At 43.8% G+C, this 20,849-nt stretch overlaps 1 protein-coding gene across 6 annotated transcripts in view; it reads right to left on the bottom strand.

Moving 5' to 3' along the window:
- Positions 1-14,168, bottom strand: part of POC1A (POC1 centriolar protein A) — a 68,524-nt gene extending 54,356 nt beyond the window's left edge. For 5 of the 6 annotated variants that reach the window (XM_071813080.1, XM_071813078.1, XM_065845582.2 and 2 more), the window contains exons 1-6: positions 14,068-14,168; positions 12,388-12,472; positions 9,741-9,912; positions 7,477-7,656; positions 6,246-6,353; positions 4,812-4,927 (exon numbers count right to left, since the gene is read on the bottom strand). In XM_071813080.1, the coding sequence (XP_071669181.1) occupies positions 4,812-4,927; positions 6,246-6,353; positions 7,477-7,656; positions 9,741-9,912; positions 12,388-12,472; positions 14,068-14,085 (679 nt within the window). In that variant the 5' untranslated portion in view covers positions 14,086-14,168. Of the gene's footprint in view, positions 1-4,811; positions 4,928-6,245; positions 6,354-7,476; positions 7,657-9,740; positions 9,913-10,234; positions 10,369-12,387; positions 12,473-14,067 lie in introns of those variants that run through there. The other variant, XM_065845581.2, reaches the window with a different exon arrangement.
- Between the last annotated feature and the right edge of the window lie 6,681 nt (positions 14,169-20,849).

Below are 20,849 nucleotides of genomic sequence, written 5' to 3'. Positions count from 1 at the left end.
ATTCTTTTGGTTTACTACCAGACTCTAATCAAGACTGAGTTTAAGAGAAACTAGGAAAGAAGAACTGGCAACTTGAAAATAGTCCAGTACAGGTATTATTTCTTCAGACATCCAATTTGTCTCACCGAAAAAATTTCAAACAATATGAATACACAAACTACTAAGAGCGTGAACCTCCAGTAGAGCAATGCTTCCTGCATGAAAGACAAAGCTTGAGAGGTATTTTGAAAACAGTTAAGGAAAATACTCCAGGAAAAATGTCAAACTACACTTAAATTCATTGTAGCATTAAACATCTACCTAACGTAGGGCATATTTCCTGTCTCCCCAAACTTTTACGAAACAGGCTATCAAATATATTTATTTATGAGAACAAGCAGTACTTACATACACAGTTTTCTGGGTGTATTTGACATTACAGAATATTAAGACTATGCCTGAAAAGGGTTTCACCCTTCTAATTATTCTTAATTATACTGTGTAGCCTCCAAATGTACTGATATTTCAAAACTACTACTACTAACACAAAGCCCCAATTAAATTTATATTCCCTTGAGGGCCTACTGTCCATTTCCAATGCAAACTGCATGTTTAAAAACCTCAAAACACAACTTTAAGCACAGTAAAACCAATATTATTTTTGCAGATGTGGATTTGAAGCAGAAATCTGGAATTACCTTGCTCCATTGTAAACCAGAGCTCTCAATTGTAAAACACCACATCTACTTTTAAACTCTCAGGAACACTAGACACCTCAGCTTAAGTTCTGACAACATAACTCTTCTTGACCTGGACTACTGAAAGCTACTGAAAAACACAGAACAAAATCTTAACTCAGCACATGTAACTTCTAAACAGTTACTTTTGTTGGTGAATACTGCCTCTATCACACAGCTCAATCTTCCTCTTCCCCGCCCCAGCCCTGTATTATACTATGTATTAAAGGAGAAAAAGTCTACATGGAGTCCCCTTTGAAATTTTTATTCTGAGTGATTTGTAATATTCCTCACCCCATTGGTGTCCATATTCAGATAAAGACATGTTTCGTTAACTAATGCAAGTCTTTAGTTGAAAGAAACAGATGAAGTTAATTATACATCCTCCAAGTTCTAATAGCGAATAAAGCATTCCCAGCTTCACCAAAAAAATATTTACACAATGGAAAGAAATCACACAGACTGTGGCCGTGTAAGCAGTTGCAGCTTCTGTGCCCAAAGAGTTCTTGGCTGTTGTAAGCTCACAGAAAAACCTCATCTCCCTTCTGCCAAACCAGCTCATACCTCCCACAAGACCATTCACAGCACCTCTCCAAAATTTGCTAACACATCCTACAACCTCACTTGGTTTCATGTTATAAACAATAAGTTCAGCGCAGCACAAGGTGGCATCTCCCAGTGACCCTTTGCTACAAGCTCACCCTTCTGCCAGCCAAGCCCTAGAAAAATAATGGCCAGTTAAAGGACTTGTACTGGGGGGGTTAATGACTAAAATTGAGTCATGCCAGCCTACAGAGTGACTGAGCGTACCTGTCCCAAGCCTGACAATACCAATTTTATGTAATCAGTGAACGCAACAACTTAGTAAGCACCAGCAAGAAACTAAATCAGGACAGTCTTGATACAGTCACAGTCCCCACTGCACAGATAATGACCATCCAGCTCCATCTGAACCGTATAAAAGTACCAATTGCTATTTTTAAACATCAGTAGAAAGTCAGGTTAGAGCTATTTCCATAGACCTGCAATAGAGGTGCCCCCCCAGCTTAGCACAAGGAAAAAATGTCAAGCAATAAACATCGTCTGTTTTTGCAGAGCGTTGATCTGCTGTACAGAGAGTGTTAGTGCCAAGAAGAGTGAATAAATCATCTGTCTGCTCTCCTGTACAGTAAAAGTGACCAGAACGCACTTTACTTAGCCTTAAACAAAACAACCCAACACTACACCATACAGAAGGTTTTGCAGTTTGCTCTCTACTTCCAGCTTTCACTTACAAATGTCACAGCTGGAACCAGCCTTGGCAACAAGAGCAACACTGCTAAAAGACTTACCAGTTTTTGAAAACAATCCAACTTTAACACACAAGAGTCTGTGGCAGGGCTACTTGTCTATTAACTCCTTGATGCAACTCAGTCTTTACAACAAACTTACAATGAAAATCAGGCAGCATGAATACATTGAGAGGGAGGAGATGCCCTCTAGTGGGACTGAGATGGGAGATGGCAGCTTCACATGAAGAGCCACAAAACTAAACCCAGTTTAGCCAAAAGGCACATGTATGAACCCTTGGATGAGTAGGACTTACAAGTCTCCAGAACGTGCTACAAATGCTTCAGTTTGTGGCCATAGGTGCATGAAGTGACCACACAAATACCATTGCATTGGGCTGGGTTATTTTTTGGGAATTTTTTGCTTTTTTTTTTTTGGTGTGTGTTTTTTTGAGGGGTGCTTTTAGTTCAAAGTCTAATACAGAACTAGGATTTACATAGTAGTTATTAAAAATAACATTCACAACAAGAAAATATCACTTCAATAGCAAGAGTGTTAGACTAAAATGCCATTCAAGGGGAAAAATAGAATTCCAAGAGAAAAAATAAACCTGGCAGACAAACCACATTAGATCAGGACAATTTAATAGCATTAAGTGGAAAGCAGGAAGAGATTATTTTTAAGCCAAGTTATACTGCGGCTGGAAACACACAGATCTCGCCACTGTCAAAAAGCTGATAAAGTACTACCTATTTCGGCAACAAGACTTCAGAAAGGCATTTCCAAGTTTTGATAGAGGTCAGAAGCTAACAATACTTATTACACAAAGAATCACACTTTAGTATTCATCGTTGTAATTCTACCAGCTCAGTATTGACGAATTGGAATAACAGTTGTCAAAAGTTTTTGTTTCCATTAGATTTTAACTATCAGAGAACTGGGAGTGATTCCGAGTCCGTAAGAATAACTGATTAAAAAAAACCCCACGCATTATATGAGAGTTCAAGGAGCTCAGGCAGGTTTACAGTTGAAAAAGAGTTCACAGAGTACTCGAGTACACAGGGAGAATACACTTGAGAGAGCTACCCCACAAACCAGCAATAAAACACAGTTCAGGAGCAGGAGGCTGATGCTAGAAATAAGGAACATGATTTTTTTTCCCACCCAAGAAAAGGCCCTATTCCAGTGACAGCGGTGTTACCATCAGTGCTTAATAGTCAGATCAGATGTTCTTAAGTGCTTCCATCTATATGCTGAGAGCAAAAGAACAGCCCTCTACATACAGCACAATTACAAAAGCATTCTGAAGTCTACAGACTATTTCTACACTACAGCAACCTCTTTTGGGGAGGTTGTTGGTTTTTTTTAATTTACTTTTTTATGGAACTCAAAGGACTTCCATGATCTGCAGACAATCTGTATGTGCTTTGAAATGAGTTAACTCCCATCGCTCTTATCTACAAGAAGAGGTCTAGTCCTTCACAGGTTGCTGTAAAGGAAGGCAAACCAAAGAACTCCACTCCTTAAATATAGTTACAGGCTACCTCTGCCTTTCTACATCAAAGGAAACTAGAGAACTTGTATTGCGAACCTGCAAATCAATTCATCACCATGTGGGTAAAGGGATACACAGGTAAAAGTACTTTAAAACACAATTATAGCTATGTAAAGCCAGGAGGACCAACAGCTTTAATTTAGAACTCCATTTTTGTCTCTCAACTTGCAAAGTTAGCAGTAATCAACTGCAGGCTGTTCTACTACCCTGTCTTTTCTGCTTGGCACGCAGCTGTGACGTTGTCACAGCAGGAACCGACAGTACCTGATGCGGGGGCCAGAAAAAACAATACACTAAGCTCCAGCCCCAGCTCTCTGATCTGCTTTACTAGCATGCTAGAAGTAGCCTTCATGAAAAAACTAACAAAATTAAGTTTAACAAGCTATCTGTATGGGAAGCAGTGCTTGGGAATGTATAGATTTACAAAGTACTACAGCAGCCGTAAGAATAGTTAATAGTAAAGGAAAGAAAAGCCACATTTAGGCTCAAGCAACTAGTATGCACAAAACAGTATGATCAAACTCAAACAAGCTCACAAAGATGGGAAAGGACGCTTTTCTACCCAGTTCTACCAAGTGGCAGCACTAATCAGTTTGACAACAACAGGTACTGAGAAGAGATGCCATTTTGAAGGTAAGGGTGAACAGAAGAGATTTAGACTTCTAAATATAAATGCTAGCTACTCCAAGGACAAGCCAACCTGGACAAGTCATAACAAGGTCAAAGCTCATTCTGGAAGCTGACAACCAAAGGAGAAACTGAAAAAAAAAGTTGTAAACATGCATCGTGGTATAGAATTGCAATTGATTGATTTTGATTTTCCTCTTTTGTTAACTTTTCTTGGTTCTCTCATTAAGAACCTGACCTTTGCTTTGCTGGAATGCATCAGATTTGGAGGCAAAGCCTATATCCTTTTTATTTCACATACTTTCCTCAGGAACAGTGAAAACGAGCTAAGGCGCATCACAGACAACACCTATGCACACTCTGCAACATGGGACAGTTTCAGCATCGGGGCATTTTTTGCTTTTTGATGGTGGGCAGAGGAGGAAAAATTCAGAACAGAGGGGTTTCACTGCAATATGTGAGAACCAGTCTTGGAGCTGACACAAAGCAAAGCATGATATTTGGCAAAAAAAGGGCTTCCATTGGCAGTCCTAATCCAGTGCCTCTCTGGAAAAGCAGCAGGTGATGGAGAAACAGTCCTTGGAGTTCATAGCAACTTGTATCAATACATGGAAAGGTCTGATTTTTTTAATATCTTAACTTGCCTTGATAATGTTGAAGAAGTCTGTTCATCCTAACGTCCCACACCTTCACTGTGTTATCTGTACCAGCCGCAGCAATGCACGTACCACTGGGATGAAAATCCACATGATTCACAAACCTGTAAATTGCAGTTAAACCCAACTGTTTACATTCAACTCTTGCTAAATATGAAAAAGGTCTTTTCAAGAAGGGAAGCTACATCATGATCCATTGAGCATCTCAGAAAGGAGATAACCTGAGAGTCTGTATTGCTGAATTTCTCAAAACCTTGTTTATAACCCCAAGTAGACCACAGGATTATACCCAAGCACACCATGTTCCACATTTTGTGCTGCAAGTATAGAAGCTGTAGACACAAGCTTCCTAAAATATGATTGATCCGACTGTCACAACACTTTCAATTGTTCATTTAATGTTTGCATAATGTATGTCTTCTGTTAATTTCACAGTATTTCTAGAGTGTGTACAAGACTGACCAGATGTTTTTCTTGTATTACGCTTAACTAATTTTAAGATGGAGCTTTACTGAATTTGTGCTTGAAATCATATATTGCCATTTGGAAGGGGCAATCAATTTTTATTTTAAACACACAAGTACAGTAAAACCTTCACTGAAGATCATCTTGTAACTCCCCACCCAAACCACGCAAGAAATTGGATAAAATTAATTATTCTTTGAGTATTCTTGTAACAACTGCTGAGGAAGTTGAGGTATTTCAATAGGTTGCTTGGACAAGCTGTGTTCTTAAGAGGACCAGAAAAAAACATCTGAATTTGTCTTCACATTGTTGTACATTACCTGGAAAGAACACAACTTTGTACTTAAAATTTCAATGGAGCAAGAAATAAGGAAGATTCCAGTCTCAGTTCTCTAAAGGATTTATTTTATATTTCTGAACAAATTAACTTCTGCTGTGGCTTAACCTTCTCCATGAAAAAAACTCTACTCAACAGCTGTTTTTTCCAAATACAAATGGGTTTTTTGGAAATAACCTTGTTACTCAAAAATCTGAGGATGAAACAAAGCATTTGAGTACCAAATTGCCAGTACACTTTTGCTTTTTTAATTTACTTCAACTCCAAGCAAAAGAAAAAAAGCTTAACTAGAAGAAAAAAATAAAGAATCTAAGCATCTCCAAAAATAAATCAGCATAAGAAAACTACAGCTCGATGTGTTAGACAGTTATCATAATATAACCCTCAAGGTTCCAATCTGGAGAAGTCATAAAAAGGGTGAAGCCATTCTGGAAGGTCTTTTTGCATCTCGTCCTCTCCTGGCTGTTTTTTTTTAACAGGTGCTAATGATTTTTTAAGAGTTAGAAATGATTGCCAGGACAAGGACCTCTGACTGCAGTCACAAAATCAGGAGTACATTCACCAGGCATCCCTGTTTCAGAAATCCCAAGGACAATCCCTGTGCGCCGCCAGGTACTTACCCCCCATGCTCACAAAAGGAGTGGATACACTCTCTGCTGGTTTTATCCCACAGTTTGACAGTTTTATCATCGCTGGCTGATACTATCAATCGTCCATCAGGAGAGAATCTAAGATAAAAAGTCACAGCAATTAAGAAATATCCCCAAAGGTGTACAGAGTCAGCTGGATTTGGCCAGCTGTCAAGGTATGCAGGTAAATACACCTCAGTCTTCAAGAAGTCACACTGGCATCAATGAGACTAAAAACCAAATCACTATAAGTTGAAGGGAAAAAAAAGGAATCTGTAGGTCCTCAAACTATCCCTAATTCCCCAAGCGCATAAAATTACCCTTGGGAAGGTCTTGAGTCTGACATAAGATCCCCCATCTTACTCATTTCAGTTTAAATGCATCTCAAGTTGTTTCTCTACCCTGATTCAAAACAGTTCCCACCTTTGCCACAAGCACTCAGAGCAATACAATTACTCCCAAGATAACGGCTGCAGCAGCAGAAGCTTCATCATTCAAGTGCCTTAAAAGAATGTACTAAGCTCCTATCTTGAAATTTCATATACAAGACAGATCAACACTTCTCTTCAGAGGCATACATTTCACAGGATCAGGACCTGAATTTTTAACTAGAGAATATCATCAAACACACTGGAAAAGCATTTTCTGCTCTACTGTGGGCATCTGTAGTACTACCAGCCACTACCACATTCAAGAACTACAATGAACTTTTCACCTACAGAGAAACTGTGACTCTATCTAAATGCACATATCCACAAAAAAACATCAGAACAACTTAGATAGACAACTAAAGCTGAAATGCTTATCAGTAAATAATGTTTTTATCATGGTAGCACTTTAAGCATTTTGGAAGGAGTACAGGTGATCATATTTAACCAGAAGCATGACAAGTCTAAAAGTCACTAAGCTGAAGCAACAAGATAAATCTCTCATTTTGCTTCTCCTAGCAACTCCAAGATGCAGAAGGCTCCATAGCAGGTAAAAGCAACACACAGAACAAATCACTAAGCAAGAAAGTCTCTGCTTGACAAATCATTGAAGAAACGCAAAGTGGGTATGCAACTGTTACCTGAAGGGACGTCTCTGCATGTTACCAACATGTTTCAATCATTAGGCACACGTGAATCATCCTGAATACAAATGTGTTACAGAAGACCACGATACTCAGCCTCTGCTTCGAGAAATAAATCCCCATCTCTATTTGCCAAAAATCTGTACTTACCTGGCACAGCGAACCCAGTTTATGTGTTGACTTAGTGAGAATAAAAACTTCTGTCTGTGAACCATCCACACTTTGACTGTTTTGTCATCAGAAGCTGTAACTAAGGACTGGCCATCACTGGAGAAATGAACACTTCTTACAGTTGCCGTATGAGCCTTGAACACAGTAGATTCTCCTTTGCTATACAGAAGGAAACAGAACTTTAAAACTGCACAACAAGGTAGCAAAGACATTCTGTACCTGAAAACACAGATTCTGTATGCTGAGCAGTGCCATTAGCCACCACTTCTGTGGAAACCACATGTGCTTCTTACATTAGAAAGAAAGTGTTGATCAACCCCAAACAAACTCATGCTTTATGAGCTATAAATAATACATAGCTAAAACCAGTTGTTCCAGTTCAGTCCAACAGGAAACTACCCATATTTCCTATAAACGGGCAAAATTGTTGTTAACTTGTGCAGCCATTTAAAACAACATTTATGGAAACATCAATATAGAAGGTGCTGAGATCCTGCACTGTTACCAGGTCCCTTGCTGCACAGCAGGTGAGGATGGAGGTGTTTCCATAGTTCATGCAGACAGAGCCAAGCAGGCAACTACCTCATCACAACTGTTCCTGTAACTGTTCGTGCTCCAGCTGGAAAATTCTCTTGTGGCATCACACAAGAAATAACACAACTGAATTCAGTACACCTCATGTTGTACAACTTTGAGCCAGCTACATTAACACAGCCAGGCAAAAGACAAGGTATTGTTATTCTTCTTCGCCTGTCATTTCCAAATAAATGCAAGAGGCATTCTTCTCGCAAATAAACACAAGGCATTTTTAGAACTCCGAAGTGCAACAGATTTAGAGATTCAACAGCTATATGGAATTCTTGGTCCAAAAATAGATCATCATGTACTGTACTACCAGGAGCTTCATATTCTCAGACAGAAGAGAAAAACAGAAAGACACAATGGTTTGCTCCCTTCTCCATAAGGATTTAATAGGCTTTATACTGAGGCTGAGGACTACTAAATCTGTAAAGGTCAAAAAATAAAAATACTACACACCTTCCAGCAAATATTCCCTCCCTCAGAAATGGTGAGAGCTGCCTAGATTTATTTAATCTTTTATCTTCCAGAAGGCAAGAAACAGTAAAGGCTGCATCTCAGGAAAGTTTTCTTTCTGTCTAAAACCACAGAACATTCCCAAGTCTGATCAAAACAGAAACATGAAAACAAAATTCTGTCAACATGGCTTACAAAAAACAATTCCCAAAGAAAAAAATTCACACACCAGGTGGCATTAACTCCTTCAGTAACACATCTCCCTTGAAAGGAACTGCAAGTTTTCAGATTATTTGGAAATGAAGTCCTGGCTCTCAGATTATGGGACAGCTTCTCCCTCCCCTTTTAATGACAACACTTTTTTTTTTTTATATTTAGAGTAGATAAATTGACTAAGAACTCTAAATAAACACAGATTAACAGTACCATGCACCAAGGTATTCACAATCTGCGTAACAATAACTCCCTTTCCACACTAGCCCTTTTCTGACACGAGAGTCATTGGTACAGTTCACAGCACAGAGTTCATGTGCCTGAGCAACCAAGACATTATCACCCAACACAAGCCCAGTTTCCTCATCACATCTCGGTCCTTTCTAAAAATGCAAACGTTGGCTGAGAAATCTAACAAGTTTGCACTGTTAATATATTTCCAGCATTCTGTGTTAGCAGCACAGTTCTGGAGACAGCAAAATGACACTGTCAGTCTCTTTCTTTAGAGGAGATTGATGAGCAGCAGGTTAAATTTTAGCCATAATCCACCATGTGCCTTTTAATAATATATATACTAACATGTCATTCTGATGATTCAGGACAGTTTTACTAAACTGATATGATTAAAATTACAACTGCAAACTTTAGCTCTATTTCACTATAAATTAAAATATTTAAAAGCACTTATATCACAGATTTTTAAAAGTCACTTTCAGAACCTATCAGTTCCAAAGCAGAGATTTCTTACGGTGTAATAGATCATAAAATGAAGCTTCCAATGGGTAATTATAACCATAAGAACTCATAAAAAACAAACAACTAGAACTGCTTTCCCCGGTTCCTGAAGCTCCTGTTAGAGCTGTGCCGTAAAACAGTTGTTCTTTCCCTCCAACAGACATCAGTCCCGTAGCTGGAGAACTGTTAATAAGAAGCAAGGAGAAATCCCAAACCATTGTTAAACACAAAAACAGAGGCACAAGGGAACAGATACTTACACACTGGGAATCCACAAACGGACTGTTTTGTCTCTAGAGCCTGAAGCCACCAGGTGACCAGAGGGTGAAAACTGAACACACATCACTGCATCTTTGTGGCCCACAAAGCGATAGGCTCTCATCTGAGGCTTCATACTCCAGATCATCAGGCACGAATCCATCGAGCCACTTGCTGAAACAAAAATACAAACCAAAACCAAACTTGCATTAGTTCTCCAATTACAGTGAAACTGTATTTCACATTCAGTTCACCACCACAGCTTCCAGCAATCTCTAACACATCATCCTTTGCATTTCACCTATGTATTGCATACTGGATATTTCATCAGTAATTCAAATAAAGTCATGCATTGGCCTGGATTGACAATTCCACTTGCAAGAGTCAGTTCATGCAACAGCTGCAGAGGCAAAAGCCACACAATTCGCAAAACCTCTTCCAAACACATACACAGTAAGGAAACACTTAGAAGGCCTGTGGCTGAAGGTTATCTCACCACTTTGTTATTGGGAAGCAGCTGCAGCAGGTTAAATATCAAGCAACATACTACAGATCAAGCAGAGAAGCTCTGTGACAGTTGATGACTTAAAGGCAATCCAGGTACATCCCCCTCCAACATCTCTCTTGTTGCTGCAAAACATCGATCAAAGCCAGCTCAGCAGCTCTTAACAATTTATGAAAATCCAAGCTTGCAAAGAGATGAGAAGTGTTGAGTTTGCCACTAGCAGGAGGGCTCAGCAGGACTTGGTGGCAGCCATGAGAGACTTTAAGGAACTACAGATGAGGTCCTTCCAACTACTCACACCTGCTCTTCCATTCTCATACCTATAATCACCTGTGGAAAGAAAACTCAACCAAAAACCACTGCAACTTGCCTTTAGTCTCTCCCTGCTGTTATCTGCTATCTTTTCCTTTCCACCTCCCATGTCATGTGCTTGACCCTTATGAGATTCTGAAGTTCTTTTTCCCCATTTCCATCCCCCCACAAAAACCTAACCAAACCTAGAGGACTCAGTCTTTTTACTCCATTAAATTTCTGCCCCAATCCAGTAACAATAATAGTTACTGCCAACTAGTCACACATGAGCAGTATCATACTGAAGAGCTTTATTGAGATGTCAGAATATTACTTTCCTTAATTTTTTAATACCAGTCCTGGGGAAGTTCTGATATTGCAATTTAATATCCTTGTCAGACAATGCCTTAGTGTAGTTATGACTAACGTTTGAGCACATGGCCTAGTGTCAAGAGATCTAATCTACTCTTACACAGTTATCTCTCCTTAAATTTTATATCACTAAGGAAAGGTGTTGCCTATGTGAAATACAAAACCAACAAAGGAACTGACAAATATATAAGGTTTTTTGTTTCCCCTTAGGGGACATGCATAATTAATGATCTCTCTGAAATGGGCACATATTAATCCAGAATCAATAGCAAGAAAAGAGATAACTTATTTTTGTGTTGAAATCACTGTGAAATAGCAGGACATTTCCAGCAAAATCTATTTGGTATTTTGCCATAAAGCTTAGGAACTGAAACAGTCTTGTATTTATGATACTACCAGATCAGGATCTACCATCAAACTGATCTTTTTGTCTAGAAACACTGCAGGACCTCCTGGAGATATGCCCCACTTGACACTCAGGTAGAGAGAAACAAATGCAGCCTGGGTTTGTCAGCAAGCTAAAATGTGTGTGTGCGTTCTATATTTGCCTGTGGAAAATCTACAAAGTTTTCTGTTATTTAGGCATTAAAATTGATTTTAAAGGGTATTTTTACTGCCATTGTTTGAGATTAAGTTTCTGTGGGCATATGTTTGTCTTTTTTTTTTTCCCCCCCACACCACTGGGGTCCCAGTGCTACAGGATTCACACATTATGTCAGGCTTTAAGGGACAAGCAGCTTTTTGGTTTTCACTGTGCTGGGGGTGATGATGGGACCCAAGCAGGGAAGTTTTGCACTGAAGTGGAATTCACTCATGTTTGGAAACCTGTTTCCTGGTATTCCTGGCAGGGACTGCTATAATGCTATTGTTCCTGTCAGACAAGGAGGGGATGTAGCTTGTGTGAAGTTCAGTGTCACAGAGGTGTCCAGCAGCTCTCACTGGAGAGGTGCAGCTGTCAGGCTGGAGCTGCCCACTGCCTGCAGCAGCAGCATGTCCTTCTGGGGTGTGAGGCAAAGGAGGGAGTCCCTGAGAATCACATGAGTTGTGTTTGCAATGGATTTAGCATGCACATCTGAATTCTGTTCCTTACTTGTATAACCCTTTGCTCTTGCTTCCAAGGGAGATCTTGAAAAAGCAGCATCTGTCCTGCAGGACAGCTACCTTCTTGTTAGTTGTCCTTACCCTCTGGAGTTTCCCTCCAGCCCTTTCTCTCACTTCTTGTCTTTAGAGAGTGCCTTTGTCCTCTTCCATTCCTTTCTCAGAAGCCCAAGAGTAAAGGCAATTTGTGGTGCCATCCCTGTGGTTCAACAGGATTTTTTTCAAAGCACATAGAAATGCTCACCCTGAAATTCTCCAAAATATCTTCATCATGAAAACAAGTTCTTTACTCCTGTAGAGCTCAGCACCTCCACTGTTCCCTCCACCTAACTAAAAATAAGCTCGTTCTTTATCACCTGGCCATCAAAAAACAGACGATTTACCCAGTTGTTTCTTATTGAGACTGAAGTCCACACTAGTGACAGCATCTCTGTGGCCTCTGAAGTGTCTCTCCAGAGATGGATCTTCCTAGAAGACAATAATGTTCAGACACTATAGATTAAGAACCATGTTTGCACAATAAAATAATTTTATTGCAATGACAAGTCACATACCAATCCCATTAAAAGTTGAGTAGAGATAAGAACACCATGCAACACACATTGCAAATTCCAAATGTATTGACAAACTTTAAAACAGGCAAATTACCCAAGCTGATAACCCCACTGTATCATAGGTCACTTGCTCGAATCATTAATGCATTTGTACAACACATTGCTTGTGCAGAGAGCAGAAGCTGACTCTGGAACAAATCAGCCATGTTGATGACCACCTGAGCAGGCACTTAGGCTCAACTTTGCCCTAACAGATGCTTAGCTCAGCTCAGGAGTAGCCAAGAGGCCACTGTTTGCACAGAAGGGACAAATTAGCAAGAGTTAACACACCTGTTGAAACAGGTAGAATCAGAACTGCAGCAAAACAGACTGACCCACTACCTTTCCCTTATGTCTAGAAAACACAGCATATTCCTACACAGTACCTTGCTGCAAAGGCCAAACGAAGCCTGAAGTCAGGGAAAACAAACAAGCAAAACACTGAGAGAACCGTTACAAGAGGTTGCAACACATGAAAATTGCCCAGACACCAGAACACGCTGATCAGCCTCCAGTACCTGCTCTTACACGCACAGCCTCTGCCTCCCTGGCAACCACCACTACAGCCTGTCTGTTCCCTCTCAGGACCCAACTGCAGCCCCAGCTGCTCAAACAAGCACCCACACCAGAAGAACAGGACTGACCTCCCCCCACACCAGCCCACCCCAGATCCAGAGCTGTCCCCACCTGCACCAGCCTAGAGCTGTCCCCAGACACAGACCAACCCCAGATGCAGCAGCACCCCAAGGCCCAGGGCTGCCCCAAGTTCCCCCCAGTCCCAGCAGCATGAGGCCACTCACAGTCTGGGTCTGCCCCTGCTAAACAGGCCGACACTAAGTGACCCCCAGACCCAGCAGTGATCCCCTCAGGCCTCCCCCTGCACAGCCTAGCCCCAAAGCAGCCTGAAGAAAATACTAAGAGACCTCATCATGGTTACAGCTTCCTCACAAGGGGAGAAGGAAGGATAGGAGCAAAACTCTTCTCTTTGGTGACCAATGACAGAACCCAAGAGAACGGCAGGAAGTCATGCCAGGGAGGTTTAGGTTGGACATGAAGAAAAGGTTCTTCACCCAGAGGTGCTGGACACTGGAACAGGCTCCCCAAGGAGGTGTCACGGCCCCAAGCCTGACAGTGTTCAAGAAGAGAACTGGACAAGGCCCTCAGACACATGGTGTGAACTGTGGGGTTGCCCTGTGCACGGACAGGAGTTGGACATTCTATCACTCTATTAAACCGCCCCAGGCCCGCCCTGCCCTCTCCTCGCTGCCAAGCTCCAGGGCCCCCAAGCACCGTCCTAACGGCCCAAGGGCCACCCTCACCAAACCCCGAGCCCAGGGGCCCCAGGCACCATCCCCGCTCCCACTGCCAGGGCCCCCAACAAACACCCAACCCAGCGGCCACGGCCGCCCCTCCAGACGTCCGGACCACCACCGGCCCCGGCAGCACCGGCTCGACCCGGCCGCCCCTCACCAGGTACCCAGCAGCCATGACACCTCCCGCGCACCGCAGTTCAGTTCGCGCGTCTCGCAGCAACGGTTCCGGCCCTTAAAGGGGCCGCGGCGCCGAGCCGGAAGGGGCGGGCGGGGACACTTCCGGCCGCGGCGGGGCCTGGGCACTGAGCGGGGGTTGCCATTACAAGGCCCAGGAGCTGGGCCGGGGTCCGATCTCATCTTCACCCTCCTCCTACCCCTCCCGCCGGCCGGGCTGTGCAGCCAGCCCGGATGGGAGCATAGGAGAGGGGCCTCACGAGTCATGCAGTGCCATGCCATGCCAGTGAGCTGGCCCCCAGGGTGCTCAGCGGTGTCACCAACAGCTTCCCTCACTGTTACATCAGTCTCTACAGCATGGAAGTGTATGAGCTTTGTAAATACATAGCAGTTCACGCTATACAGTGCAATTTACAGGGGTGATGACGTTTTACCGGAGGATGTTCTTGTTCCTGCTGCAGTAAAACAAGCTACAGGCCCTGGGTGTGAGGCCTGTGCTGTGGGAGCTCAGAGCTTTCTGGGGGACAAGGGACACTGCCAGACCACGGAGATCCCGCCAGTGTCCCAGCCCCTCCACACAGCTCTGAAACCCACCCAGAACTGGGTCTCTTCAGCTTGGAGGAGGCTGAAGGGTGACCTCATTACTGTTTATAAATACGTAAAGGGTGAGTGTCAGGAGGATGGAGCCGGGCTCTTCAAGGCAAGGGGCAATGGGTGCAAACTGGAACAGAGGAGGTTCCACTTTAATATGAGAAGAAGCTTCTTCCCAGTGAGGGTGCCAGAGCCTGGCCCAGGCTGCCCAAGGAGGTTGTGGAGTCTCCTTCTCTGCAGACATTCAAACCCGCCTGGACACCTTCCTGTGGAACCTCAGCTGGGTGTTCCTGCTCCGGTGGGGGGATTGGACTGGATGAGCTTTCCAGGTCCCTTCCAGTCCCTGACATTCTGTGATTCCCTGGAGGGAACATTTCAGCACCTTGAGGTGCTGGAGCAAGTTCAGAGAAGGCAATGTAACTGGGGAAGGGTCTGGAGCACAAGTGTGATGGGAGCAGATGAAGGACCTTGGGTGGTTCAGCCTGGAGAACAGGAGGCTGAGGTGACAGGGGCATTGAAGCAGAAGGCTGTTAGTCCTTAGGGAACTATAACTTTTCGCTGTCATAATGGCTTTTTTCATCCCGTTATGCCTCTCCTTAGCACAGCTCTTATCACATCAGCAGGCAGTGCGCTTCCTAACTTGGTGTTGAAGTTCAAGAAGAGCAGAACTGCACATAATTCTCCTGCCTGTATTTTAGAGGCTCCTTTTTAGACTGTCAAACATTGTGTTCCTTCCTCCTCATCCCCTGGGCAGGAGATGTTCCAGTTCACTTTATCTAAATCACTCCTGCTTTGTTCATAAATGCAGAGCACACACTTCAGAGGCCTTGTGACTTAAAAGCTAGGTTTTTTTGAAGGGACTTCATTCTGCTACGTGAAATTGGGTTAAAAATGAACCGGAATTTTCTCCAGTTATTAAGGAACTGGCAGCTTCATTTAACACACACGGAACACACTGGTTTTCATTCCAGCGTTAACAAACCGCTTCTAAATTACAGAGGTCTGGTTTTGTTGTTGAAAACTGCCTGTTAGGGTGTTGGGCTCTAACATGGCACTTCCCAGAGCTTTCTACTCCTAATTAAGAGCAAAAAACTGAAAATTTTTCCCTAATGTGAATTAACCCAAGCAATCAAGCTCTCTCAGAAAACAACTGGGCATGTAGTTGTTTAAATGCATATTTTTGCCTTTTATAGCTTTTTTCCTTTTTTAGATCGATATCTTTAACCAAAAGGTTCCCTCATGCAGGGTTAAAAAACATTTGCTTTCTTAAGGGGAGCTGCAGCTTTTCTTCAGATGGCCACCTGAGGGCAGGCACAGGCCTCTTCCAGCCTTCGGCTTTCTAGATACAGAAATAAGCAGGCAAATGGGATTAAACGCAACATGATTTCATTAAAGATGAATCACACCAAATCAGCCAGCTTCTTTATTAAGACTACCATAACTCTGGGCGAAAAAAGTGTTGAGCAAGCTTCTTTCAAATGCCGCTTCCCAGCTTGTGACCTAGACATTATATAGTCATTCTCAGCAAGTCCTTATCTGGCGTTATTTTTGTGACCACAGGAAGAGACCAGAAGCCCCAGGACCTGCCACCCCTACCGAAATGACAGAGCCCAGCATTGCCAGCCCTGCCAGGGCTGTGTCCCCACACGCCGCAAGGCAGCGCGCAGCCACACCGGGCAGCAAAGCTGCTGCACAGCATCACACCCAACCCAGAGTTTGGGTCGGTCGTTCTTGCATGAGATTACAGCTCACCTTTGACTTCAAGCTCAATTCAGAAATCCCTGAACTTCTCTTTAGAGTAAGCGCGTCTAAGTTTAGCAACTAAATTGAATGTTTACCAGTTCTTGAGTGTCCTGTTAATATTTAAACTGCTGAGCATGCCAGATTCTATACGTAATTTTGCACTTTTAAGAATATGACAACTGGGGGACGGTGCTAGGCTTCAGAAAGCTACCAGGAGAGCGTTTTCCTGGAAAAGCTGAGGTTCTTAATGAGTGGGAAGAAGTTATATGCCATCTACAGGGGAAGCACAAAGAGATGATTTGGTCAAGGCAGCGTGACAAGCTAAGATGGAACCAGCAACTACACCCAGCTCTCCCAGTCACTAGCAGCACTCTCAGAACAAAGTCATCCTGTCTCCATGACCACCATGATCCCAGCATGGGTTTTCCACAGCTGGTTTGTGTCCCATCCCAATATGACCTAGAGATGGAGGCCTTGAGCAACCTACCCTGCAGTGCTTTGGCGGTTGTCAACCCAACAGGCTGGGTGGGACAGCCACCCTGTTGTTGCCACTCTCCAGACAGAGAGCACAGCAGGGATTTGGGCAGCCTCGGCACACAGCTGCAAGGAGCCAGGAATCGCAGGTGAAGATCAGTGTAGTCCAGGCACTTGCTCTCCCTACGTCCCTCATTGCTGCTGTGGAAGGAGGCAGCTGCAGTCAGCTCAGGCACCACAGAGGGGACCAGGTCCACCAAGGAGCTCAGCTGATGACAATTACATGATCCCATCGCTTCCATGGGGAGATGCAGCTTCACATCAGCTGAAGTTGTAGCTTGCTGCCACATCAGTGATTTTCTCTCTTACTAATTACTTTGTCCTCCCATGTGTACCAAACCCATTTATTTATAGCCCACAATTTTCTTCTCCCACCTGCCTTTGTGCTTATTTTCCTTTCTTATGGAGTTCCTCGAGTAAATCTCTCACTGACCTAAATGCAAATTTGTTCAAGCAAATTCAGAAAGCTTTGATCCTGTGTAAGAGGGGAAAAAGGAGAGGAGCAGACTTTACTCCTATCAGAAGGGATCTTTACTGCTGCATAACAACTGGGCCATGAAGCAAAAGTCACCAGGGTTTCAAGAGGAAGCTCAGCCAAAGGTCACCTGGCTGTCCTAGTGCTGTTATCAGAACCTTGGAAAGAGGGAGGAAGGTGACACGAGCTGATTATAGCAACAACTGGAAAAGGATAATGGCACGGGGGAGCCCATCACCCTCTTCCATGCTCAGCATCCAGAGGTGCGCCGCTGTCGTAAAGCAAAGGGTCAGCAGAGTCCAGGCTATGGAGCTCCTCAGGCCACAAAGGGAACGTTTGTCTCTCTCAGATCCAAAGTACCTGCTAGGCAGAGAGCCAGAAAGTGACGCACTGATTGCGATACCGTATTTTATTTGCTGCCTTGCCTTTGCAGGTGATTTGAATAGCATTCATTGCTCATCCATATAGCTGAAGTGGTGAGGGGAAGCGTGACAAGGAGACAGAGACATACTGACACCAGGACATATCCTGGGTGCCAGAGGAATACACTGCTACTCACTGTGTGAGCTCTACAGCTCTTCAGCCATCCAAGAGTGGTGGAGAGAAAGGAGCTCATACATGCCTGCAGCTTCCCAAACTGGCTTAAAAGAGGAGAAAAAATTCAGGAGTGAGAAATCCTGGCAAGCTGGATCCAGCCAGAATCCCATTGGCAGTTTTCTGGGCATCTACGAAGCTGTTTCTGACAACTTACATTGGTTCTAGTGTCTTAAGCCATTGTAAGATCTTCAAATCTGTTACATGAATGTAAATCAAACACACTTTTAAAATATCTCCCAATACAGTTGGCTCCAGACATGGAGCTGATCCTTCTGGACACATGCACCTCATTGGGCCATAGGTTTCCCCTTCTGCAGTATGATTAAGCCTTCTCTTCCCCACATTACAGGCCAGCCCAAAACTCCTTGGCTCCACAGGCATTTTTGTTTATTGACATTTAGGTGCTTGCTAAGCATGCAGAGTCTCTCTGCCGATCTTGCTGACCAAGGGCAGGTGACTGCTTTCATTCCTGAACTTTCTCTGCTGTTAACTGCAGGGGTGAGCGCAGTTCAGACTTCACTGAACTCACAGTTGCGTCAATCCAGAACCCAAAGTGCATGGAGACGGGTACTAGGAAAATGCTAACCGAGTTCACAGGAGTGAAGCTGAGACCTTTGGGATACTTGTGGAGCATGTTCCCAGCATCCACACCCGGCAGGGATATTGCCACACAGAGCCTGGCACAGGCCTGGCCAGAGGGGCTAATGCTGCACAGTCTAGCACCACCCACCTGATAAACTGCAACAGAATTAGCAGCCTGAACAGTGCTCAAGGAGCACGCTTCAAGCCTTCATCTTGCTCCATTTGGCTAGTTTCCAACCAACATTGATCACTGCGCTGGATTACAATTCACCTTCCTTTTTAAGCTCATAATATTGTTGAAAATCTTTGTCCCAACATATCCAAAGTCTGGGTCCTCACTCTGCAGATTAGAGGAGCCTAGCAGTCTGCCCCTACTAGAGGGTATCGAGTTTCCACGCAAAGCATTACAGGGGATCCACACCCAGCCATGCTGAGAGCAGAGTGGGCAGGAGGATGTAAAGTTTTCTAGAGAAACTCCTGTTGACAGCACTTGATTTGGCCAGCACAGGCAAGCACACAGACCTCTGGTCCTTCTTCTAAAGCTCTACGCTGCTAGTGGCCTTGTGCCTCCTGAAGACCCAGGGTGGCCACCTGCTCTCCTTCCCAAACCAGTCCCACATGCTTCAGAGTGGAATGGCAGATCAACACAACCAGGACCAACCACAGACCAAAACCAAGTATCTGTTGCATTTGCTACCTCTACATGCTGAAGGGAAAGATGCATCTGTTTGCAAAAATTCAGATCACCTCTAGTTCAAACCAGCATTAACTCTATTATATCCATCTCACTGCAGCTTCTTGCTCCTCTCTGAACAACCTTGCAGAGCTACTAAAGTCAGACCCTTCTGCAGTGAATTTAACTGCATGAGGGGAGAGTGGTCCTTTCCATTTCCAAGCTAGTTCGAGGCAGACGGAACTGGAGAGGTGGTGCGGTCCACTCCCACCACCCAAACCAGTTCCTTCCTGGCACAGATCATTTCCCCTTCCAACATCTCATCCTCAGAGAAGGAGGCACCTGGCTGCTCTTCTTGCAGTGTCAATAGGAGCTCTTGGCGCTACCACAACACAGTGCATGCTTGTGCTGGGACTTCTGCCTTGCCAAAGTCACTAAAGGACAAGTAGGAACATTAAAGCCGCAGAACTATGTAACAGTGTTTTCCACTGTCCAAACAGGACAGGACAACTGCAAAAGGTTTATTGTTCAAACAGTTTATTACCAACTCTATTTGACCCCATTAATTGCTAACTCTATTAGACTATTTATTTCTAACTCTATTAGACCATTTTTCTTTCCAATGCTTTTAGGCTGTGTTCACTCTGTAGTGACTATCTCTGCTCTCTCTACCACGTGCCACGCTGGGTCCAGCACTGTTGCCGGCAGCCACAGCATTGGTGACACAGGTGCAGGGTGAAAATGTGGGGCTGTTGGGCTTTGGCTGTGGGGTGACATTGGCACGGCAAGGGCTGCTGCCAGCACCGGCACTGCCAGTCCAGGGGCCCAGCTCCACATCCAGGCACGATGCAGCCAGGGCTCTTGTTCTCTGTCCTGCTCTTGGCTGGCACCTTGCCAGCAGCTGGGGACAGCCCCTCTTAGAGTTGGGGCTATAATAGAAGTGTAGAAGCTAAAAAATGCAAAGGGGAAGTGTTGCAAGCAGTTTGCAACTGGGAAACACAAATATATGAGAACTAAGGCTTTTAATCACAAAAGCCAAACTTGGATATTGAAAAGGACTCTTAGGGGTGTTTGAAACCTCAAGCATGGGCTGCCTCAAACATTACAATATAGTTAAGATATGGATTTTCACCTGAGAAATGCCCTGAGGCATGAAGGCGAGGACACTGCCATCTCCATCTCCTCTGTTGACAAGGCTTATTAGATTTGAACATCAGTGTCTCCCACCAGTTCCCGTGCAGAGGAACAGATGCTGCTTCTACTGGAAATTCATTCCCAGAGATAGACAAATTAGGCACCTTTGGCAGTTCACGCAGTGTATGGAAACTTTCCCTGCTCTCCATTTCAAAAACTCTCCCAGGTCCTCTCCTTGCTAGTACTTCCTCTTCAAATGTTTCTTCAGTGATGGCAACAAAAATTCCATCCATCATCGACCCACTGAAAGGACTGAAATTCATTGCTGCTGGCAATTTTCCAGAGTTGTTTGAGAAAGGAGAGGTCTTGGGTTTCACCAGTGCTCTCCTTGGAAGAAGCAGCAGTGTCTCTTTCAGTAGTGCTGTCATCACTCCAT

This window comes from Patagioenas fasciata, chromosome 10 (assembly GCF_037038585.1).
Source record: "Patagioenas fasciata isolate bPatFas1 chromosome 10, bPatFas1.hap1, whole genome shotgun sequence".
NCBI classification, from domain to species: Eukaryota; Metazoa; Chordata; class Aves; order Columbiformes; family Columbidae; genus Patagioenas; species Patagioenas fasciata.
This window is presented reverse-complemented; position numbering and strand designations above follow the sequence as displayed.